Source organism: Mizuhopecten yessoensis, unplaced genomic scaffold, assembly GCF_002113885.1.
Source record: "Mizuhopecten yessoensis strain PY_sf001 unplaced genomic scaffold, ASM211388v2 scaffold10867, whole genome shotgun sequence".
Lineage (NCBI taxonomy): Eukaryota > Metazoa > Mollusca > Bivalvia > Pectinida > Pectinidae > Mizuhopecten > Mizuhopecten yessoensis.
This window is the reverse complement of record NW_018408761.1, coordinates 2,701,073-2,721,856: the sequence shown is the minus strand read 5'-3', so window position 1 is coordinate 2,721,856 and position 20,784 is coordinate 2,701,073. Positions and strand designations below refer to the sequence as shown.

General features: G+C 37.0%; 1 protein-coding gene across 1 annotated transcript in view; it reads right to left on the bottom strand.

Annotated features, from left to right (window-relative positions):
* LOC110463128 (putative tricarboxylate transport protein, mitochondrial) overlaps positions 1–20,784 on the bottom strand; it is a 40,175-nt gene that overhangs the window by 9,415 nt on the left and 9,976 nt on the right. The window contains exons 2-4 of the mRNA XM_021517493.1: positions 6,259–6,469; positions 2,600–2,685; positions 2,344–2,481 (exon numbers count right to left, since the gene is read on the bottom strand). Coding sequence (XP_021373168.1) covers positions 2,344–2,481; positions 2,600–2,685; positions 6,259–6,469 — 435 coding nt within the window. The remainder of the gene's footprint in view (positions 1–2,343; positions 2,482–2,599; positions 2,686–6,258; positions 6,470–20,784) is intronic.

Below are 20,784 nucleotides of genomic sequence, written 5' to 3'. Positions count from 1 at the left end.
GCCCCTCAGGCCCCTGGGGGCTTGGGACTAAACCGGCCACTATTTTTGTTGACCTTTGTCCATGGAAGGTCCCTGCAAAATTTCATTGAAATTGGTTCAGGGGTTTTGGAGAAGAAGTCGAAAATGTAAATTGTTTAAGGACGCACGACGGACGACGGACGACGACGGACAAAAGATCGCAATAGGTCACTTGAGACTTTGTCTCAGGTGACCTAAAAAACAAATCTTCTTCTAAATTTTTGAGGTAATTCCCATCCTGGCATCTTGATTTGACTTTTCTGTCTGTAGATTGGAAAGTCTACACTGTTGTATGGTACCAGACAGGTGTGATACATACCGTACGTCCTGATGATCTGATTACACTGTTGTATGGTACCAGACAGGTGTGATACATACCGTACGTCCTGATGATCTGATTACACTGTTGTATGGTACCAGACAGGTGTGATACATACCGTACGTCCTGATGATCTGATTACACTGTTGTATGGTACCAGACAGGTGTGATACATACCGTACGTCCTGATGATCTGATTACACTGTTGTATGGTACCAGACAGGTGTGATACATACCGTACGTCCTGATGATCTGATTACACTGTTGTATGGTACCAGACAGGTGTGATACATACCGTACGTCCTGATGATCTGATTACACTGTTGTATGGTACCAGACAGGTGTGATACATACCGTACGTCCTGATGATCTGATTACACTGTTGTATGGTACCAGACAGGTGTGATACATACCGTACGTCCTGATGATCTGATTACACTGTTGTATGGTACCAGACAGGTGTGATACATACCGTACGTCCTGATGATCTGATTACACTGTTGTATGGTACCAGACAGGTGTGATACATACCGTACGTCCTGATGATCTGATTACACTGTTGTATGGTACCAGACAGGTGTGATACATACCGTACGTCCTGATGATCTGATTACACTGTTGTATGGTACCAGACAGGTGTGATACATACCGTACGTCCTGATGATCTGATTACACTGTTGTATGGTACCAGACAGGTGTGATACATACCGTACGTCCTGATGATCTGATTACACTGTTGTATGGTACCAGACAGGTGTGATACATACCGTACGTCCTGATGATCTGATTACACTGTTGTATGGTACCAGACAGGTGTGATACATACCGTACGTCCTGATGATCTGATTACACTGTTGTATGGTACCAGACAGGTGTGATACATACCGTACGTCCTGATGATCTGATTACACTGTTGTATGGTACCAGACAGGTGTGATACATACCGTACGTCCTGATGATCTGATTACACTGTTGTATGGTACCAGACAGGTGTGATACATACCGTACGTCCTGATGATCTGATTACACTGTTGTATGGTACCAGACAGGTGTGATACATACCGTACGTCCTGATGATCTGATTACACTGTTGTATGGTACCAGACAGGTGTGATACATACCGTACGTCCTGATGATCTGATTACACTGTTGTATGGTACCAGACAGGTGTGATACATACCGTACGTCCTGATGATCTGATTACACTGTTGTATGGTACCAGACAGGTGTGATACATACCGTACGTCCTGATGATCTGATTACACTGTTGTATGGTACCAGACAGGTGTGATACATACCGTACGTCCTGATGATCTGATTACACTGTTGTATGGTACCAGACAGGTGTGATACATACCGTACGTCCTGATGATCTGATTACACTGTTGTATGGTACCAGACAGGTGTGATACATACCGTACGTCCTGATGATCTGATTACACTGTTGTATGGTACCAGACAGGTGTGATACATACCGTACGTCCTGATGATCTGATTACACTGTTGTATGGTACCAGACAGGTGTGATACATACCGTACGTCCTGATGATCTGATTACACTGTTGTATGGTACCAGACAGGTGTGATACATACCGTACGTCCTGATGATCTGATTACACTGTTGTATGGTACCAGACAGGTGTGATACATACCGTACGTCCTGATGATCTGATTACACTGTTGTATGGTACCAGACAGGTGTGATACATACCGTACGTCCTGATGATCTGATTACACTGTTGTATGGTACCAGACAGGTGTGATACATACCGTACGTCCTGATGATCTGATTACACTGTTGTATGGTACCAGACAGGTGTGATACATACCGTACGTCCTGATGATCTGATTACACTGTTGTATGGTACCAGACAGGTGTGATACATACCGTACGTCCTGATGATCTGATTACACTGTTGTATGGTACCAGACAGGTGTGATACATACCGTACGTCCTGATGATCTGATTACACTGTTGTATGGTACCAGACAGGTGTGATACATACCGTACGTCCTGATGATCTGATTACTGCCATGGAAGAAACCTTTGAATTGAGGGTTTGCTGACGTGTGGTCGTTAATGAATTTGACCTTGAGTGTCTCCATAGGGGTCACAGCCAGGATGGCCTCGCACACACCAGCACCTGTAAGTAATCATCAATCCTTTCATCAATCAAGAAACTATTTCAAATTCAGCTCCACTATTGAATGATAGACTTGACTAATTGGACTAATGACTAATCACTTGGCCAGTTAACTTACCCATTCCACACATGGCTCTCTTGGCAGGGGCCAAATTTCCTTTCTCATCTACATTCATACTTTTAAATTGTTCAAAAGCACCAAACCTGGAAGAGAAGAAACAGATCATCAATCACTGTCACATGAAATAACAAAAGATTTCAAAGAAGTTCCCAATGATATGATTTAAGTGCAAAAAAATGGATATTCCTGAAAGTTGAACAGAGTTGGGTTTTGATTTAGAGACTCTCTTTAATTATCTTCATAGCACAAATTTAACTAGTAAAATCACAAAACAAATTGGTGCATGATTTTTTTCTTTTACCCTGATTTAATGACATCATTTTTCATTGTAACTCGTTAAGTCACAATGAATATCAAGCAACTCGTTAAGTCACAATGAATATCAAGCAACTCTTTAAGTCACACAATGAATATCAAAATATTAGCTAGAAAATATCTGTAAGACATGAATGCCAAAACATTTGAATTTAGTTTCACTTTTTGACAATTTACCGTTACTATAAATAGTAACAATAATAGTGACCTTGACCCTCTGTAATACAAACTTAATCACAGTAACATCATACTTGATAAGATCAATTCCGTTAATTAAATTCATAGCTCTTTATGCATAAAATTTTATTGATAAGATTTTTTCTCATAAATAACTGTTGTATAAGCTTTTATCACAATCTAGGAAAAATTCAAAACTAAAATGGTCCTTAACATTTGAGAACAAGAGTACCGTGGGGTGAAACAATATACGTCCGTCGAATGTCTTATAGCGTTATATACTTTCTTAAATTAAAATAAGATCTGCATCATTCTAAGAGTCGTTAGCTGGCATGCTATAAAAAAATGTAGGAGAAAATCTCCGGACAAAAAATCAAATACTGAAAATGAACAAAGGGCAATAACTTTTGCAAAAATCGTCGAATCAAAATTCTTTTAAGGGAGACACAACTTCATATCATGATTATAATGTATACCAAGTTTCAAAGAGATCTGTTGAAAAATGTAGGAGGAGATTGCCGGACAAAAATTGTATACTAAAATGAACAAAGGGCAATAACTTTGGGAAAAATTGTTGAAACAAAATTCTTTTAAGGGAGACACAACTTCATATCATGATTATAATGTATACCAAGTTTCAAAGAGATTGGTCGAAAAATGTAGAAGGAGATTGCCGGACAAACAAAAGTTTACGACGGACAGACGGATGGAAGGACGGACGATCCCATACCATAATACTCCCGTCACATTTGACGGGCGTATACAAATTCAATGAACTGGCCCATCAAAATAGTTGAAATCAGGAAAATTGCCCTTAAGTTTGACCACATTTCCTTACTTAACGCAATTCCTTGACTTGAGATTCTCAATAAGAAAGCATTAATGATGTTATGGGAAAGTGTTCAGTTGGTATAACCTAATATGATGTTTACCAAATCATTTATAATCATGACAATGTACTACAGCTAGACTTGTGTCTGTTTCTCCAGGTTTCAAGCATCTATTCACAATGATGAAAAACGAAGTAAGTAACCAAGATTAATCATTTATGCCAATAAAACCATTCCTACATCAAGTAAGCATACTAAACTGACCATTCTATCAGGGTTTGCTATCCCTCTGCCTACTGTAACACTGAGTGGAGAAATCACTATCGCCGTGTAGCACCAATGATTGACAATTAATGTTTTATTGATTCTGTCTGATAGAAACCTAACAACACATTACACAACAATAAACAACACTAACACAGCCTGGTAAGACAATATAAAACACTGACCCAAGAAAGCTTGTGCTTCCAACACAATCGATGTACCGCAGTTTGAGTTATTGGCTACTAATTAAAACTATTGGTGCATTAAATTTTCTTGTCTTGATAATCAATTTCCCTTGGTCTTTACAAAAATCGATACAGAAGCTGATTTATGGAATTTGACACAATATGATAGTCCCAGCCTGGTCTACGAGGAAATCGGTTAGCAGTCTCAATGATGTGTGACAGTTATATTCTTACACACAACCTGTCTATAAAGAACAGCTTATACTGTTATATTCTAACACACAACCTGTCTATAAAGAACAGCTTTCACTGTTACATTCTAACACACAACCTGTCTATAAAGATCAGCTTACACTGTTATATTCTAACACACAACCTGTCTATAAAGAACAGCTAACACAGTTATATTCTAACACACAACCTGTCTATAAAAAACAGCTTTCACTGTTATATTCTAACACACAACCTGTCTATAAAGAACAGCTTTCACTGTTATATTCTAACACACAACCTGTCTATAAAGAACAGCTAACACAGTTATATTCTAACACACAACCTGTCTATAAAAAACAGCTTTCACTGTTATATTCTAACACACACCCTGTCTATAAAGAACAGCTTTCACTGTTACATTCTAACACACAACCTGTCTATAAAGAACAGCTTACACTGTTACATTCCAACACACAACCTGTCTATAAAGAACAGCGTACACTGTTATATTCTAACACACAACCTGTCTATAAAGAACAGCTAACACAGTTATATTCTAACACACAACCTGTCTATAAAGAACAGCTTTCACTGTTACATTCCAACACACAACCTGTCTATAAAGAACAGTTTTCACTGTTACATTCTAACACACAACCTGTCTATAAACAGCTTTCACTGTTACATTCTAACACACAACCTGTCTATAAAGAACAGCTTTCACTGTTACATTCTAACACACAAACTGTCTATAAACAGCTTTCACTGTTACATTCTAACCCACAACCTGTCTATAAACAGCTTTCACTGTTACATTCTAACAAACAACCTGTCTATAAAGAACAGCTTACACTGTTACATTCCAACACACAACCTGTCTATAAAGAACAGCTTTCACTGTTATATTCTAACACACAACCTGTCTATAAAGAACAGCTTACACATTTATATTCTTACACAAAACTTGTGCAAGCACTTTTTTTAAGACAGGTCATCAGGAAGAACAACACTGATTCCTAGTAGACAAGTTGTCCTGTGTTTGCTTGTTAACATTATATTTGTGATTATAAACCTAAGTTGTATGTCTATTGAACAGATTTTAAACTTTCCATAGTACAGGCGTGGTCTTTGTGTCTATGTGAAAGGAAAAGGCTATAGACCTTAATGTTTTGAATAGATATATAGCTAACACCGAGTGGTGGAGGATTAAGGCTATCTATGATCAATATGATGATATACAAACGTCTTACCATTGATAGAAACATATTTGTGTAGTAATTCTGTCTAAACTGTAAGAGATCACTGAAGTGACTTATACTATACTTTCTGTAAGAATATCTCTATATATACCTTATATAGGAAATCTGTACTGGTGGAAGTCAATATACTTGTTAGTTCTTACCTAACAGCTGACTTTGGTAAAGAGTCTGAGGTCTGTATTGTATTTAGTTCTTACCTAACAGCTGACTTTGGTATAGAGCCTGTGGTCTGTATTGTATTTAGTTCTTACCTAACAGCTGACTTTGGTATAGAGTTTGAGGTCTGTAGTGTATTTAGTTCTTACCTTACAGCAGACTTTGGTATAGAGCCTGAGGTCTGTATTGTATTTAGTTCTTACCTTACAGCAGACTTTGGTATAGAGGCTGAGGTTTGTATTGTATTTAGTTCTTACCTTACAGCAGACTTTGGTATAGAGCCTGCCAGCAGCACACTAAGCCCTCTGTATAATCCCAGTACACCACGTTCTTTGACTGTGACTTTTACACAGTCGACCGGTCCCCGGTAACGCTTTGATGCCCCTGACCGCTCGTCCAGTTGTAGCTGTGTCTTGACATACTCTGTCGGAAATGTGATACAGATCTCTATTCCTCCTGTGATTCCTCCTACATAACAGAAACACAACAAATAGTAATAAAACTGTGAAAGGTTAAATCAAATATTTGTTTGTTTAGGGTTTTGCGTCCTCTTAACAGCTTAGATCATATGAAGAATGGTCTCCATGGATGATGGGACCTTTAGTTTAAAGTGCCATCGCATTATAATTATACCGACAGGCTTACAAATCGTTTCTGCCACCCATTCAAAACTGAACATTAAGCAGAAAGCAATAATTCCAATTTTTTAAGATTTGCATCTCCCAGGGGACATTATATGCAATACAACATATTCTTCATTTAGATGAATGTTCAACAGCAAGGTCAAAAGTGAGCAATTTGTTAAAATTGAATTATCATACTGTATTCAATCTTCACATCATTATTTCTATAAGCTCCCTCCCTCTGCTATGAATAGTGATAAAAATGTTAACAAATCTTTTTCAATGAGTAAAAATATTTAAACTTCAGATTTTAATAAGACAAATTCATATTTCAATGTTTCACTTATCGGTAACCATCATTTATAGTGTGAGAGTAAATAACAAAGGTATCTTACAAATCATGCTTTTAATAGCCACAATCTCTTCTATAATTCTCCTTTTGAATTACAAATATAGGGTACTGTATAAAATAAATCATTTGTAAGTATACTTTCTTAAATGGTTTTACATACAAAAGCTTACTTCCTTACAACATAGATTCACTGTCTGCTGTTATGTGTTAAATTGTTCACTGATTCACTGTATTAATATTCCCGCTGGTTCCTTCGCTAATTTAGAAATTAGATATCAATAATATTGCCCATTCTATAACAGACTTAAAATAGCATTATATGTTTATTAGGACTGATCCCAGCCTCTTGGAAAAGATTTAGAGCCCTTTTTATCTGAATTAAATTTGTGTTTAAGAACATAAGAAAATTCAACCAGAGTGCTGATAAATGGGCTTTGTCAAGGATATATCCCAAGGGTGAAATTAATCTCAATTTGTAATGCTACGGGCTATGGCAATAACTATTTCACCTAAAGACAAGAGGCCCAATGGGCCTGGATTGCTCACCTGGTATTAATCTCACAATTGTAACCTTAAAAGTGGACTAAAATTAAGTTACAGGCAAAATATCAGTCTTGACTTCAAGTCATTCAGAAGAACCTGTTAAACAATTAAAACACATTTGACCCCTGTGTCCTTGAAAGTCAAACATGAACATTAAGTTGAACAAACTTCATAGCCCTTCCTCCCAGAATGCAACTTGCGAAATATCATCACCTTTTATATACAACTAAAACACGATAAACAGTTATCTGTTTATTACACATGTTAGCTAAAACATGAATAAGATACACTGAGAAGTACATGTATACATTATTAACATTTGGCATATCAGGGGCTACTCATTCTACTTGCTTATCATACCCTTAATACAACTTCAACTTAAAATTTAACATCAATACTCCAAAAAGACACCTAGAGAAGAGGCTTGACTCTGCCGAACTCCAGAGAAACAACTATAATTGACTCTTAAGTATTTATGGAGAAGATGAGAAATAGAATACTCTAAACCTAGAGAAGAAGCTTGACTCTACCGAACTGCAGAGAAACGACTTGACTCTAAGACTTGAAATAGAATAGACCTAGAGAAGAAGCTTGACTCTACTGAACTGCAGAGAAGCGACTTGACTCTAAGACTTGAAATAGAATAGACCTAGAGAAGGAGCTTGATTCTACTGTGGACTGAGCTGTAGAGAAGCGACTACCTTATACCTTTTGTTTATTGAGAAGATGACTTTTAAAGATTTATGCACTATGGACCAGATGTGACCATGAAAGTATGTCAAGGTCATTCACATCAACAAGCAATCACCCTGTATGCTTTAGTTATTCAGAAGAAGACGTTTGAAGATTTCAACATATTTGACCCCTGTGACCTTGAATATGGGCAAAGGTCATTCATTTGAACAAACTTTATAGCCCTTCATCTCAGCATGCTGCTGGCCAAATATCATCACCCTGGGCATTTGGGTTATTCAGAAGTTGTTCAAAGTTTTTAACATATTTGACCCCTGTGACCTTGAATATGAGTGAAGGTAATTTATTTGAACAAACTTCATCCCAGCATGCTACTGGCCAATATCACCATACTGGTTCTTTTGGTTATTCAGAAGAAGTTGTTAAAAGTTTTTAGCATATTTGATCCTTGAGACCTTGAAATTTTTTCAAGGTCATTCATTTGAAGAAACTTTGTAGCCCTTCATCCTAGCATGCTACTGGCCAAATATCAACATCCTGGGCCTTTAGGTTATTAAGAAGAAGTTGTTTAAAGTAAAATATTGACGCCGAACAAAGGATGGACGACAGACACAGCACCACAGCATAAGCTCACTTGGCCCTATGGGCCAGGTGAGCTAACAACGTCTAAAAGATGTCCTCTCACCAGAAGTTGTTTCATGAACATCAATCTGTAAAGAAATTCATAGCCATGTTATATCTTTTAATCCTCTAGTATTGGTTATTAATATGTCTTCGGTCCCTCAGGTTTCATTGTTTTAGGTCCCTATAGGATTACTGTTTTAAAAATCATTTTTGGTCCCCTGAGGACCATCCATGTAATAAACATTGCTATTGGTCCCTAAGGATTTGTTATAAACATCATTCTAAGTCCTTTGGGGGTCACGATAAACTTTAAAACATGTTAACTGTATAATGTGATTTTATTTCTACAATTGTTTTCATTGATTAAAAAACGAATGATTAACATTGTAGACTTCTCAATAATTGACAAATGAAGTATTTTTTAATTCATGTCACAGCTGGTAAAAATACATGAAAATCAATATACATGTGTTTGTAGATCTATAGCATTGAGAAGCTATAGCTTTGATGCAGTAGGGGAGAATTAAAGAGCAGTTCAACTGTGTAATACCAATCTACCCACAGTCCTCAATCTCTACGCAGTACAGCTGTGTTATACACCTCCCCTCACCAAACACAATCTCAGTCCAATACAACTGTGTCATACCAATCTACCCACAGTCCTCAATCTCTACACAGTACAGCTGTGTTATACACCCCCTCCCACCCAACACAATCTCAGTCCAATACAACTGTGTCATACCAATCTACCCACAGTCCTCAATCTCTACACAGTACAGCTGTGTTATACACCCCCTCCCACCCAACACAATCTCAGTCCAATACAACTGTGTCATACCAATCTACCCACAGTCCTCAATCTCTACACAGTACAGCTGTGTTATACACCCCCTCCCACCCAACACAATCTCAGTCCAATACAACTGTGTCATACCAATCTACCCACAGTCCTCAATCTCTACACAGTACAGCTGTGTTATACACCCCCTCCCACCCAACACAATCTCAGTCCCATGGATACTGAGAATCCACAATATTGTGCTATATATATATATTACCCTCTAGGTCTGCAACCTCAATCTCAGTCCAACACAATGTCATATCCTCCCCACCCTCAATTTCAGTCTGAAACAATTATGCCATATCCTTATCTCACCCTAAATCTCAGTCAAACACAATTGTGTCATATTGATACCCTCCCCAGTCCAAATCTCAGTCCAACATTTTATGTTTTACCCTCCTCACACTCACTCTTAACCCAACACATTTCTGTCATACTTTCCCCACACTCAGTCTCAGTCCTACACAATAACTGCATCACTGCAACCCTTTAGGGGTCAATATTCACTTGGCATCCTTGGACAACTTCACAGCGTGAGGTCATAATGGTGGGGCCCAATGCCTAGTTACAGAAATGCAACCACAGCCATTTTCTGTGCGCACTTGTCGTAATTTACCACAATAATGAGGTATCGATTTGGTTATTCGTTCCCGAAGGTGTCTGAGGAGGCCAATTTGATGTGGCGCGATTCCGTGTAAATCTCTTTTATATTTCACTATTTCTTGTATTAAGCTGATTGAGTAAAATTATCAGCTTATCATAATTTGAACCATATTTATACTGAGGAGTATCACCATATCATAATTGATACCATGTTTATATAGCCTGGGAAGAAAATAGCTTTTGTCTTGGAGAGTTCTTACATCCTTTTTACATATTAGCAAAACTTATCCCAGTTGTATCAGTAATAGTCCAAATAGACACTCATTGTTAATATTTGAGTTTGTTCAGAAGCAATGAGTTTCATAACTATCCAACTTATAAATACGAGGAGAGGATATATACATGTTTATACATATACATATCAATCAAGTAGATATATTTATACATCACATAATTTCTAGCTCAATGAAGCAGGCCAAGCTATTTAATACTAGATGAAAATTGGCTTATGGGCAGAAAGGCTGAAAAAATCTTTGTGTGGAAAAATATTAAAGTTTGCATTAAACTAAAATTCTGCAAAGACAGAAATCAGCAAAAAGGCAAAAAATGTTGATCCCTGAGCGATATACAATGTAATTAACCTGTGAGTTTGATGGTAGTCTGAGCCTGAGAAGCCTAAATCTGAGTTAACTTCACAGTGATATAACCTGGGGCCTGTGACAACCGAATCTGTGTTAACTAGACTACAGTGATAAAACCTTGGACCTGTGACGACCAAATCTGAGTTAACTTTACAGTGATATAACCTGGGGCCTGTGACGACCAAATCTGAGTTAACTTCACAGTGATATAATCTGGAGCCTGTGACGAGCAAATCTTTGTTAACTAGACTACAGTGATAAAACCTTGGACCTGTGACGACCAAATCTGAGTTAACTTTACAGTGATATAACCTGGGGCCTGTGACGACCAAATCTGAGTTAAGTTTAACAGTGATAAAACCTTGGGCCTGTGATGACCAAATTAGAGTTAACTTTACAGTGATATAACCTGGGGCCTGTGACGACCAAATCTGAGTTAACTTTACAGTGATATAACCTGGGGCCTGTGATGACCAAATCAGAGTTAACTTTACAGTGATATAACCCAGAGCCTGTGACGACCAAATCTTAATTAACTAGCTATAGACTATAGTGATATAACTTGGGGCCTGTGACAACTAAATCTGTGTTAACTTTACAGTGATATGATCCAGAGCCTGTGACGACCAAATCTGTGTTAACTTTACAGTGATATAACCTGGAGCCTGTGATGACCAAATCTGTGTTAACTTTACAGTGATATAACCTGGGGCCTATGACAGTCAAGTGAACACTTACAGTGAAGATACTGGCATATTTCATTGCCACCCAACGGTATTGATTCAGGAATGTAGCGAACCCCGAGAGTGTAGTGAGCGCTAATACAAATGTTTCTTGTAAATAGAAAATCTGGTTCATTTTCAGCCAAAACAAGCCTCTGATGTCTCAGACTGCTTTTATTTATAAAACATATAACATCTATTCTGTTAACTCCTACGTGAAAGTAAATCCCCAACATCCTGTACCAGTTCTTGTTTAATCCTATGTAATAGTTGATGCATGACTGTTTAGTAACAGTCATCATAAGTCAGAGAATTTATAACATTGAATAAAGATTTTTATAAGCTGATTGATTTTTGGACGTTGTCTGCAGGCAAAATCCTGTATTAATGTGCACTGCTGGATGATTACAACAAAATCCTGTATTAATGTGCACTGCTGGATGATTACAACAAAATCCTGTATTAATGTGCACTGCTGGATAATTACAACAAAATCCTGTATTAATGTGCACTGCTGGATGATTACAACAAAATCCTGTATTAATGTGCACTGCTGGATGATTACAACAAAATCTGTATTAATGTGCACTGCTGGATGATTACAACAAAATCTGTGCATCAGAGCATTACCAAGATCTAGATGTCTTGATCTTGTTACACACAGCTTATCTGGCTGTTTATTTTTAAACACGTGTAAATAATTCAGTTACACATTCTATAAACGACAATTTCCTGGATGTCACCAGGACATTGAGTCTGCCTAGATCAATACATACAGTATTATACACAGTTGTAAACTACACACAGAACACGTTTTGAGCTGATTGGACGACTTGCGACGCCCACTATAGGTCCTTAACTAGGCTCATTAGGTAGGTACAAGATATAATTTAGGTAGCAGGCAATATCGACTGTGAAAGAGCATGCATATTATCCATATTTTATCATGTCAAGCAGAAAACAAACTGTAAATGTTATTGCTAAAAACATAAACCAAGAATGACTAACTGAAATCACAACAACATTATCTGCATCATAAATAAATCATAAAGCTCTGAATTAATTACACTTTACTTTACATTTTACTTTACATTGTCAGTTTGAACCCCGAACAGAGTTGCAAACCCGGGACATAGGAAAACTGCCTTGTAACAGCCTGGAATCAAGTAGACCATGCTTAAAGCATGAATCTGTTAGCCAAGATTATACATAGCCAAGGTTATAAACAAAATCATGGTATAGCTCTCAACTTCTGGTCAACTCACAGTACCCTGATGACTAGGCAAAATTTATGATGAATCAAAATGATTCCTTCATAAGTTCCATGACTACTGATTGGTACAATTAGACTTGCATGACAGACATATAAACCAGAGAAAATAAACAATCGATTCTTACCAATTATCATTTTCAAAGCAACATTCATGCACCTAATGGCCATATAACTATATTGAAAAACAAGAGGCCCAGAGGGCCTGTATCACTCATGTTTCTTTTCTTACATGAAACTGACATATAGATAACTTGTTTTGGTAACTAGAATACAAGACATTTTAACATCTCTTAAAGGGGCATCACGCTGAAGTAACTTTTTTTTTGTCTTTTTTTCCAAATACTACATAAACATATCAAGTGAGACTCCTTATGGAAAATGCCGATCGGATTTGGCTGAAATAGATTCATAAAAATGATTAAATCTAAGATAATCATCGGTATTTCTACCTGTCTGACCAACGTTTTGTTCAGGGATTTCCCTCTACTAGCGCATGCGCATAGCACACCATTTCTTTGTAAACAAAATGACTGGCCGTGTGAAGTAAGCCAAAGAAAAGTGTTGTACCGTGTCAGCTACGAAGCGAATAGTTGCCAAATGGTCAAAAGATAGCGCAAGGGGTACGTTACGGAATCATTATTGCCAGTGGGAAGTATTCAAAGCAGAAAATAACTGCCCTAGCAGTCAGTACGGTGCATGTTTTCTTCCGGATAGCGGCCGGTTAAGCTGAAATAAAATCGACAGAAATGCTAGCGCTGTTTATGTTATGAATAAATATCTAAAACTATTAACCTCGCTAGTATCATTGTGTGAGTTTGAACACAGATGAACTTAGTTTAATATGTTAATGGGCATGTATCGGAGAGAGTTTACTTTGTGTTTTTTATAATTATACAGTGGTTTATGCAAACGAAAGGGATAAGTGACTGGTTAGTTTGATTTTGCCATGAGGCCCCCCAAGGGATAACTGCTGTGATGGCCACGGCGTATTCTGTTCTCTGATCCTCTGTCGGTGCTCGGGGTCAAATGAGATACGTGCGCTATTAGATTTACATAATTTATAATATTACCGGGATCAGTAAAATGGTATGATTTAATTATATTGCTGAATTAAACGATTGTTTTTTGTTTTGACATGCAAGTTTTAAATTAGTACTAATATAATACCCGGCCTGCCCTGGCGCGACGACGCAATATATAAAAAAAAAATCGCTCTTCGTCAGAAAGCTACGTTATCGCAGCTAGATTAAAAATGTCAAAATGACGGACCAGGATGAATAACTGAGGAAGGAGAACCTACTTCTAGTAAATAGGATCGCATAACACTTTTTTTTTAAATCGTAATTTTTCAACAGTTCATGTTTTCATATGATGTTGACTTAGAATGTATGATCATGTAACAACCTTTTCTCTATAAAGAATAAATTTTCGACTTCAGATAGAATCGGAATACGTATTGAAAACAGGGGAAAAAATATTTGATTACGTTATAAAAATGGCGCGTGCTGCCGATAACTACGGCTTCTGTTTCGGACCAAAGGAACTGATTAAAGAAAAGTTGTCTCAGCATAAAAAGGTCCATTTAAAAGTATGCTTTAATCTCTGTAAAGTATTGAAAAAATATAATTATCAAGTATCTCAACACGTTCCTTATTGACACATATTCTACATGTACACGTAGTGGTTTTGCCATACAGTTTATTGTGTGTGATGGTTAATATGACTTCCTAAATGTTAGCGTTTGGAGACAGTGAAAGTGGGAAAGAGAGTATACATAGATTTATATTCATGGTCTAGAAAAAAAATGGCCAAAGACATTGAGTTGTTTAATGTAATAAATAAATTCACAAACGTTTCCTTTTTATATTCGCGTGTAGTTTGTCATTGCATATATGCACTTTATGTAAACATTTGAAAAGGGATATTCGTCTCGTGAATATTCCTTTTTACAGAAAGGTTTGTCCCATTGTTGAGGGAGTGTTTAGCCCCGTACCACCTGTACCGGTCACGGGAGAAGGCTGTGATAAATTGTAAAAACTTGTGCCCCATCCTTTGTTTAATTTTATTGGCAACAAATTTATGTTAAAAGCTAAATAAATTTAAATTCTTAATATTGGCAAGTGTGCAATTAACTTCTGATGATGAATAATTACTGTTCAATAAGTTTGAATACGGAATTAGAAATCATATAACTTGGTTTCATAGTGCGGTAAGAAGTTGCAGTTGCCTGACGGCCCCTCTCTGAGGGCCCCTTTGTAAACCGTTTCATCTCGCTCGCACCACTTGTGTTTGCTGCCTAATCAGGTGACGTTATCGGCGCTATTTTTAGCCGGGCTTTCCCGAACGATTCTAGTGGTCAAACTGGACATTTGGAACGGACTATGAATATGGGGATAGCGAGGTAACATAAGTGGAAGTGCATACAATACATACATTCATTAAAAAAAAAACGCCTCTTCACGTGATGTCCCTTTAAACAATTCTGAAGACACTGTTGTGTGAAATTTGAAATTTTAATTTTAAAGCTTTTAATCTGCGTTGCCCTTTGACCCCGGCTAGCACTTTAAGTTGACCTTTGACCTCATTACTGTAATTAAGAAAAAGATTCACAGAGCTGGTCTACATAACATACCCAAGTATTATAATTCTAGTCCAAAATGTTGTTAGGATATTGTTGTTTGAAATTTTTACCATATTTGACCCCTGTGACCTTGAAAGTGGGTCAAGGTAATTTTAATGAGAAAAAATGTATAGCACTCCATCACAGGTACCTTATGGCCAAATATCATGACCCTGGGCCTTATGGAACTTGAGAAGAAGATTGTGAAAGCTTTTAACCCATGTTGACTTTTGACCCCCGACTAGCACTTAAAGTTGACTTTTTACCTCCTTACTGTTATAAAGAAAAAGATTTGCGTTGTCGGTCTACATAACATTCCCAAGTATCATGACTCTAGTCGTAATGGTTCTTTGGATATTGTTGTTTGAAGTTTTTAACATATTTGATCCCTGTGACCTTGAAACTAGGCCAAGGTCATTTTAATGAGGAAAACTTTATAGCACTCCATCCTAGGTACCTACTGGCCAAATAGCATGACCCTGGGCCTTATGGAACTTAACAACATTGTGAAAGCTTTTAACCCATGTTGACCTTTAACCCCTGACTAGCACTTAAAATTGACCTTTAACCTCATTACTGTAATAAAGAAAAATATTAACACAGCTGGTCTGCATAACATACCAAAGTATAATGACTCTAGTCCAAATGGTTCTTAGGATATTGCTGTTTGAAGTTTTTACCATATTTGACCCCTGTGACCTTGAAAGTAAGTCAAGGTCATTTGAATGAGGAAAATTTATAGCACTCTATCCCAGGTACCTACTGGCCAAATATCATGACTGTATGTCCTCCAGTTCTTCAGGAGTCGTTCAAAATAAAAAGTTGACGGACAGACGGAAGATGGACACCGCTGTACGGCATAAGTTCACATGGCCCTTTGGACTAGGTGAGCTTATAATGAAAATTTGCAGTCTTTCATTAAGTATTAAATTAAGAAAGAAAAATTCCTAATAATGTTAGATTTCACTGTGGTTTACATAAATATACCTTTTTTCTTTAGGTTAATAAAACTTCCTACTGACCTCAACAAATGGCTATAATGGTATAGCTGACATCACATTAACTAGAAGCTGAGAGGTGGCTAAATTAACATGAATTCTCACAAGGCGTATAATCGGTAACGACAAATACAGCGCTAATGAACACATTACAAATGAATCATTACAACAGTAAATCAATTTGTCGTTACAACAGAAAATCAATTTTATACAAATGCTCCACTGAATGCCCAAAGGGTTTTATATTTTTCATATTGATGTGTATATAAGAATGCACACAAGCAGACAGATACAGTCTCCTACCAAATTTAGCCATGGAGCTAATGTTTGTTAACAGCATCAAATAAAATTACTGAAAAGATAGGGAAATGCATGGAACACAGAGCAGGACTTCCACCTGACCTTGGCCAGTAAGCTTTTTCTGAAGTTAAAACACATCTCCTTCGAAATTGGAGAGCCAAAACATGTCAAATAGACACATCTTGTCCTTTCAAATGCAGAGGTCAAAGGTCATTTTGGACAGTCAAAAACATACATTCAAGAGTCTATCGAGAGCCCTATTGAGGAGAGCACCCTCCTGTATACATGATATACATGATTGTATGTGTGTTTTAAATACACCAGACATGAAACAGATGACCAAAACACAGGACATTATTCATTTGGAAAGAATTTGTGTAAACACACTAACATGTTTTTCAACAGAATAAGTTAATTGGTTGTCTACTTTTACAACTAAAATTAACCTTTCAAGGTTTTTTAAATAATTCAATTGTTAATTATTGATGTGATGATCATGTCATGATTTTACTGTTGAAGGTAAAATGGCAGGACTTTTTTATTTAACTCATTCACCCCTGAAACTGTATAATGAACTATTCCAACCTTTGAATTGGAGGAGTTCATATGTGTCTTCAGGGGTGAATGAGTTTTCTGAATTCATCTGTTTACATAGCTATATAGGTTTATTAAGATTAAAAGATTTCCTTTTCTATTCCAATTCTATGAAATTCATTTCAGCTCAATAATATAATACCCGCACACATAAATGGATACGAGTTTTAGACCTTTGTACTGAACATATATTCTTATTATCTATATTCATCAGGACTAAAGTCTGATATTCTATAAATTTATCAAAGGGTTTTTTTATTCATGAAAATATACGGCCGACTCGCACAGAATCATGCCACATCACTGCTGTAATATAAAAGTGATATCTTAACGTACCTAGTCAAGCATACACATGTCCATACCGAACAATAAAGGTCAGAAGAGCACTGTACTGACTAATAATAAATATACTGGTTAGAATAACAAATCACCTATTATCTATATAGGAAATCTCCAAGTACACAAGTACACATATATGTGTTATAACCTTTGCTTTCATGCTTTTCCCTTGTTGTCTGAGGTCCTGCATATATACATCTATGCAATATTTTCAAAGTAAAAGTGTGTATTCCAATTTCTAAAAAATGAATATGTAATTAAAACAAAACTTATCAACAGGTTCAAGACCAAGTGATCAACAAAATAAATTTGTAAAACAGAATATGTTATTTTTATTTTGTATATTATTAGATTTTTCCTATTTCCATCATTTATAGCACTAAACTCTGGACCCTTGACCTTGTTAAAACATGATAAAGGAAAATCCCTGGCCTTGATAATAACAGGTGCTGACACACATATATGTCAATACCTTATCTATGGTCATGGTCAGTCTATGTCAACAGAGCAGTACCTGCACTGCTAATTCGGGAATAAGACGAGGACAACACCTCACTCTGTCCTTATAGCAAGGTACTTTTCATTCCATGTTTATAGCAAGTTAGACACTATAAACTAAATAAAAAATAATAGTCTTCATTCCACGTTCACCCCATAAGCACATCAGAGATTGAGTAAAGAATATACCTGCTGTTACCCATGCTGTAAGTGGCAGTAAACCCCTTGTTACCCATGCTGTAAGTGGCAGTAAACCCCTTGTTACCCATGCTGTAAGTGGCAGTAAACCCCTTGTTACCCATGCTGTAAGTGGCAGTAAACCCCTTGTTACCCATGCTGTAAGTGGCAGTAAACCCCTTGTTACCCATGCTGTAAGTGGCAGTAAACCCCTTGTTACCCATGCTGTAAGTGGCAGTAAACCCCTTGTTACCCATGCTGTAAGTGGCAGTAAACCCCTTGTTACCCATGCTGTAAGTGGCAGTAAACCCCTTGTTACCCATGCTGTAAGTGGCAGTAAACCCCTTGTTACCCATGCTGTAAGTGGCAGTAAACCCCTTGTTACCCATGCTGTAAGTTGCAGTAAACCCCTTGTTACCCATGCTGTAAGTGGCAGTAAACCCCTTGTTACCCATGCTGTAAGTGGCAGTAAACCCCTATGTAAATTTGCTTTTGTGTATACCAAATCAACAAAAATAAATATGCTGCATCGAAGGTATAAATATTTGGAGTCTTTAATTCATATTTTCCCTCTCCTTTTTATCACAACTTTTGTTTTCCAAGCTTGTTAGTACCTCATCGTTAACCTCATCGTTCAGCCCAAGCAAGGGAAGTAATGGGTTCTATCCCTGGCCAGACATACCCATGTCCTTAAAAATAGTACTAATTGTTATTCCCTGCTAAGTGTTCATCATTTAGGGTAATCGCAACAACCGGTTAACCTGTTGTCAGTATAATGTGACCGGGTGGAATACTGTACCGAGTGACACATCAGCATTAGGGCTGTAACGATACACCTATGCCACGATATGATATGTATCACGATATCTACCCACGATACGATACATTTTGATACGATACAGGATGACGAAATGTTATGCTTCCTCTTCAAACGCGTCGCCATGTTTGATGTGTTCCCTGACTTGTAACTTAAATCTACGAAATATATGCGGCAAGTGGAGAGTGATTTTCTATCAGGGACATTTAGCCGGAATCCAAAATGCTGCCAAACAGGCGAGCGAAAGGAAGCGGGAGTTTTTTTTAACCCTTTATGCTGCTACATTGATTTCTATGTAAAGGGACACCGCTGCTGAATTAATTATTGAAATATAAATTGATTTACTTGATTTTCAAATGTGCATAACTTGAAAAATATATGTTATATGTGAATAAAAGTTAAATGAAAATTGTTTGTTATTGTCTCTAGTTTATATTAACGTTTTCAATTCTAAAGTTGCTTCAGTTTTTACCTATACAGGTGGTAATAAAGGTAAGAAAGGGTTAAACTTTTAATTATATCATTTTAAATTTATTTTCGTCAGCAAATGTGATTGGCAAATGATAACAGACTTCATTTATGACATAATACGCTGTACATTTACAGGAGGATTCTCAGTTAAAAAGGTCAGTTATTTCATCAAGAATTGCATGTGGTATGCTACAGGTTTCAGATCATCATTCAATATCTTTACTGTCACAGTCGGCATATAGATAGATATATTAGCTACGGTCTAGTTTATGATTAAATCATCGACATATAGTTTGAAGAAATCAACCGGCTCAAAACGTATCAATGTCAATGTTCAATTCGGCCTCACCTGCAGACGACATGTGCGCCTCGGTCCACCGATATTTACCTGTTTGCGTAGGGCACAAAGCCGTTCATTGGAAAGCTACATATTATGTTACACCGAAGTATTTCCCCATCAACCATGTCAAACCCTTCAAAACTTTTATTATCATCGTAGGTGACGCTGGAGAATAAGTGTTTACCATCATATTCATCGCTTCAATCTGAACACGTCCGCCATTTTTATCATACAAGCCAATTTTACGTTACACATGTATGGCTAAATTTTGCAAGTCATGTAATACTAAAAACTGTACAGAACCAAAACACGGAAAAAACATATCGTAAACCGAATCGAAGCAATTTAGCGTATTGCGGTGCACCGCGCGCAGTTTATCATTACAGCCCTAATCAGCATGGTAGCACTCTAAAATTGGAATCAGACCTGTGAGATTGCAAAGAGGCAAATACAACAACATAGCCTGTCCTATCACATACATTACAACATAGGACACATACTAAGATTACCTTTGCTTAAATCATTCAATGTTTAAAGCCAAGATTCTTCATTCTATATTTATAGAACTATTAGATTCAAAAATGATATCGTAAGCTTATCATATTGAACTTTACATCTGCAATGAAACCATTCCACAATTTAAGGGTTTTCATAAAATACTATTTAGCAACAAAGACTGCGTGATATGGTTAAGATCAGCTCGTGACTATAATA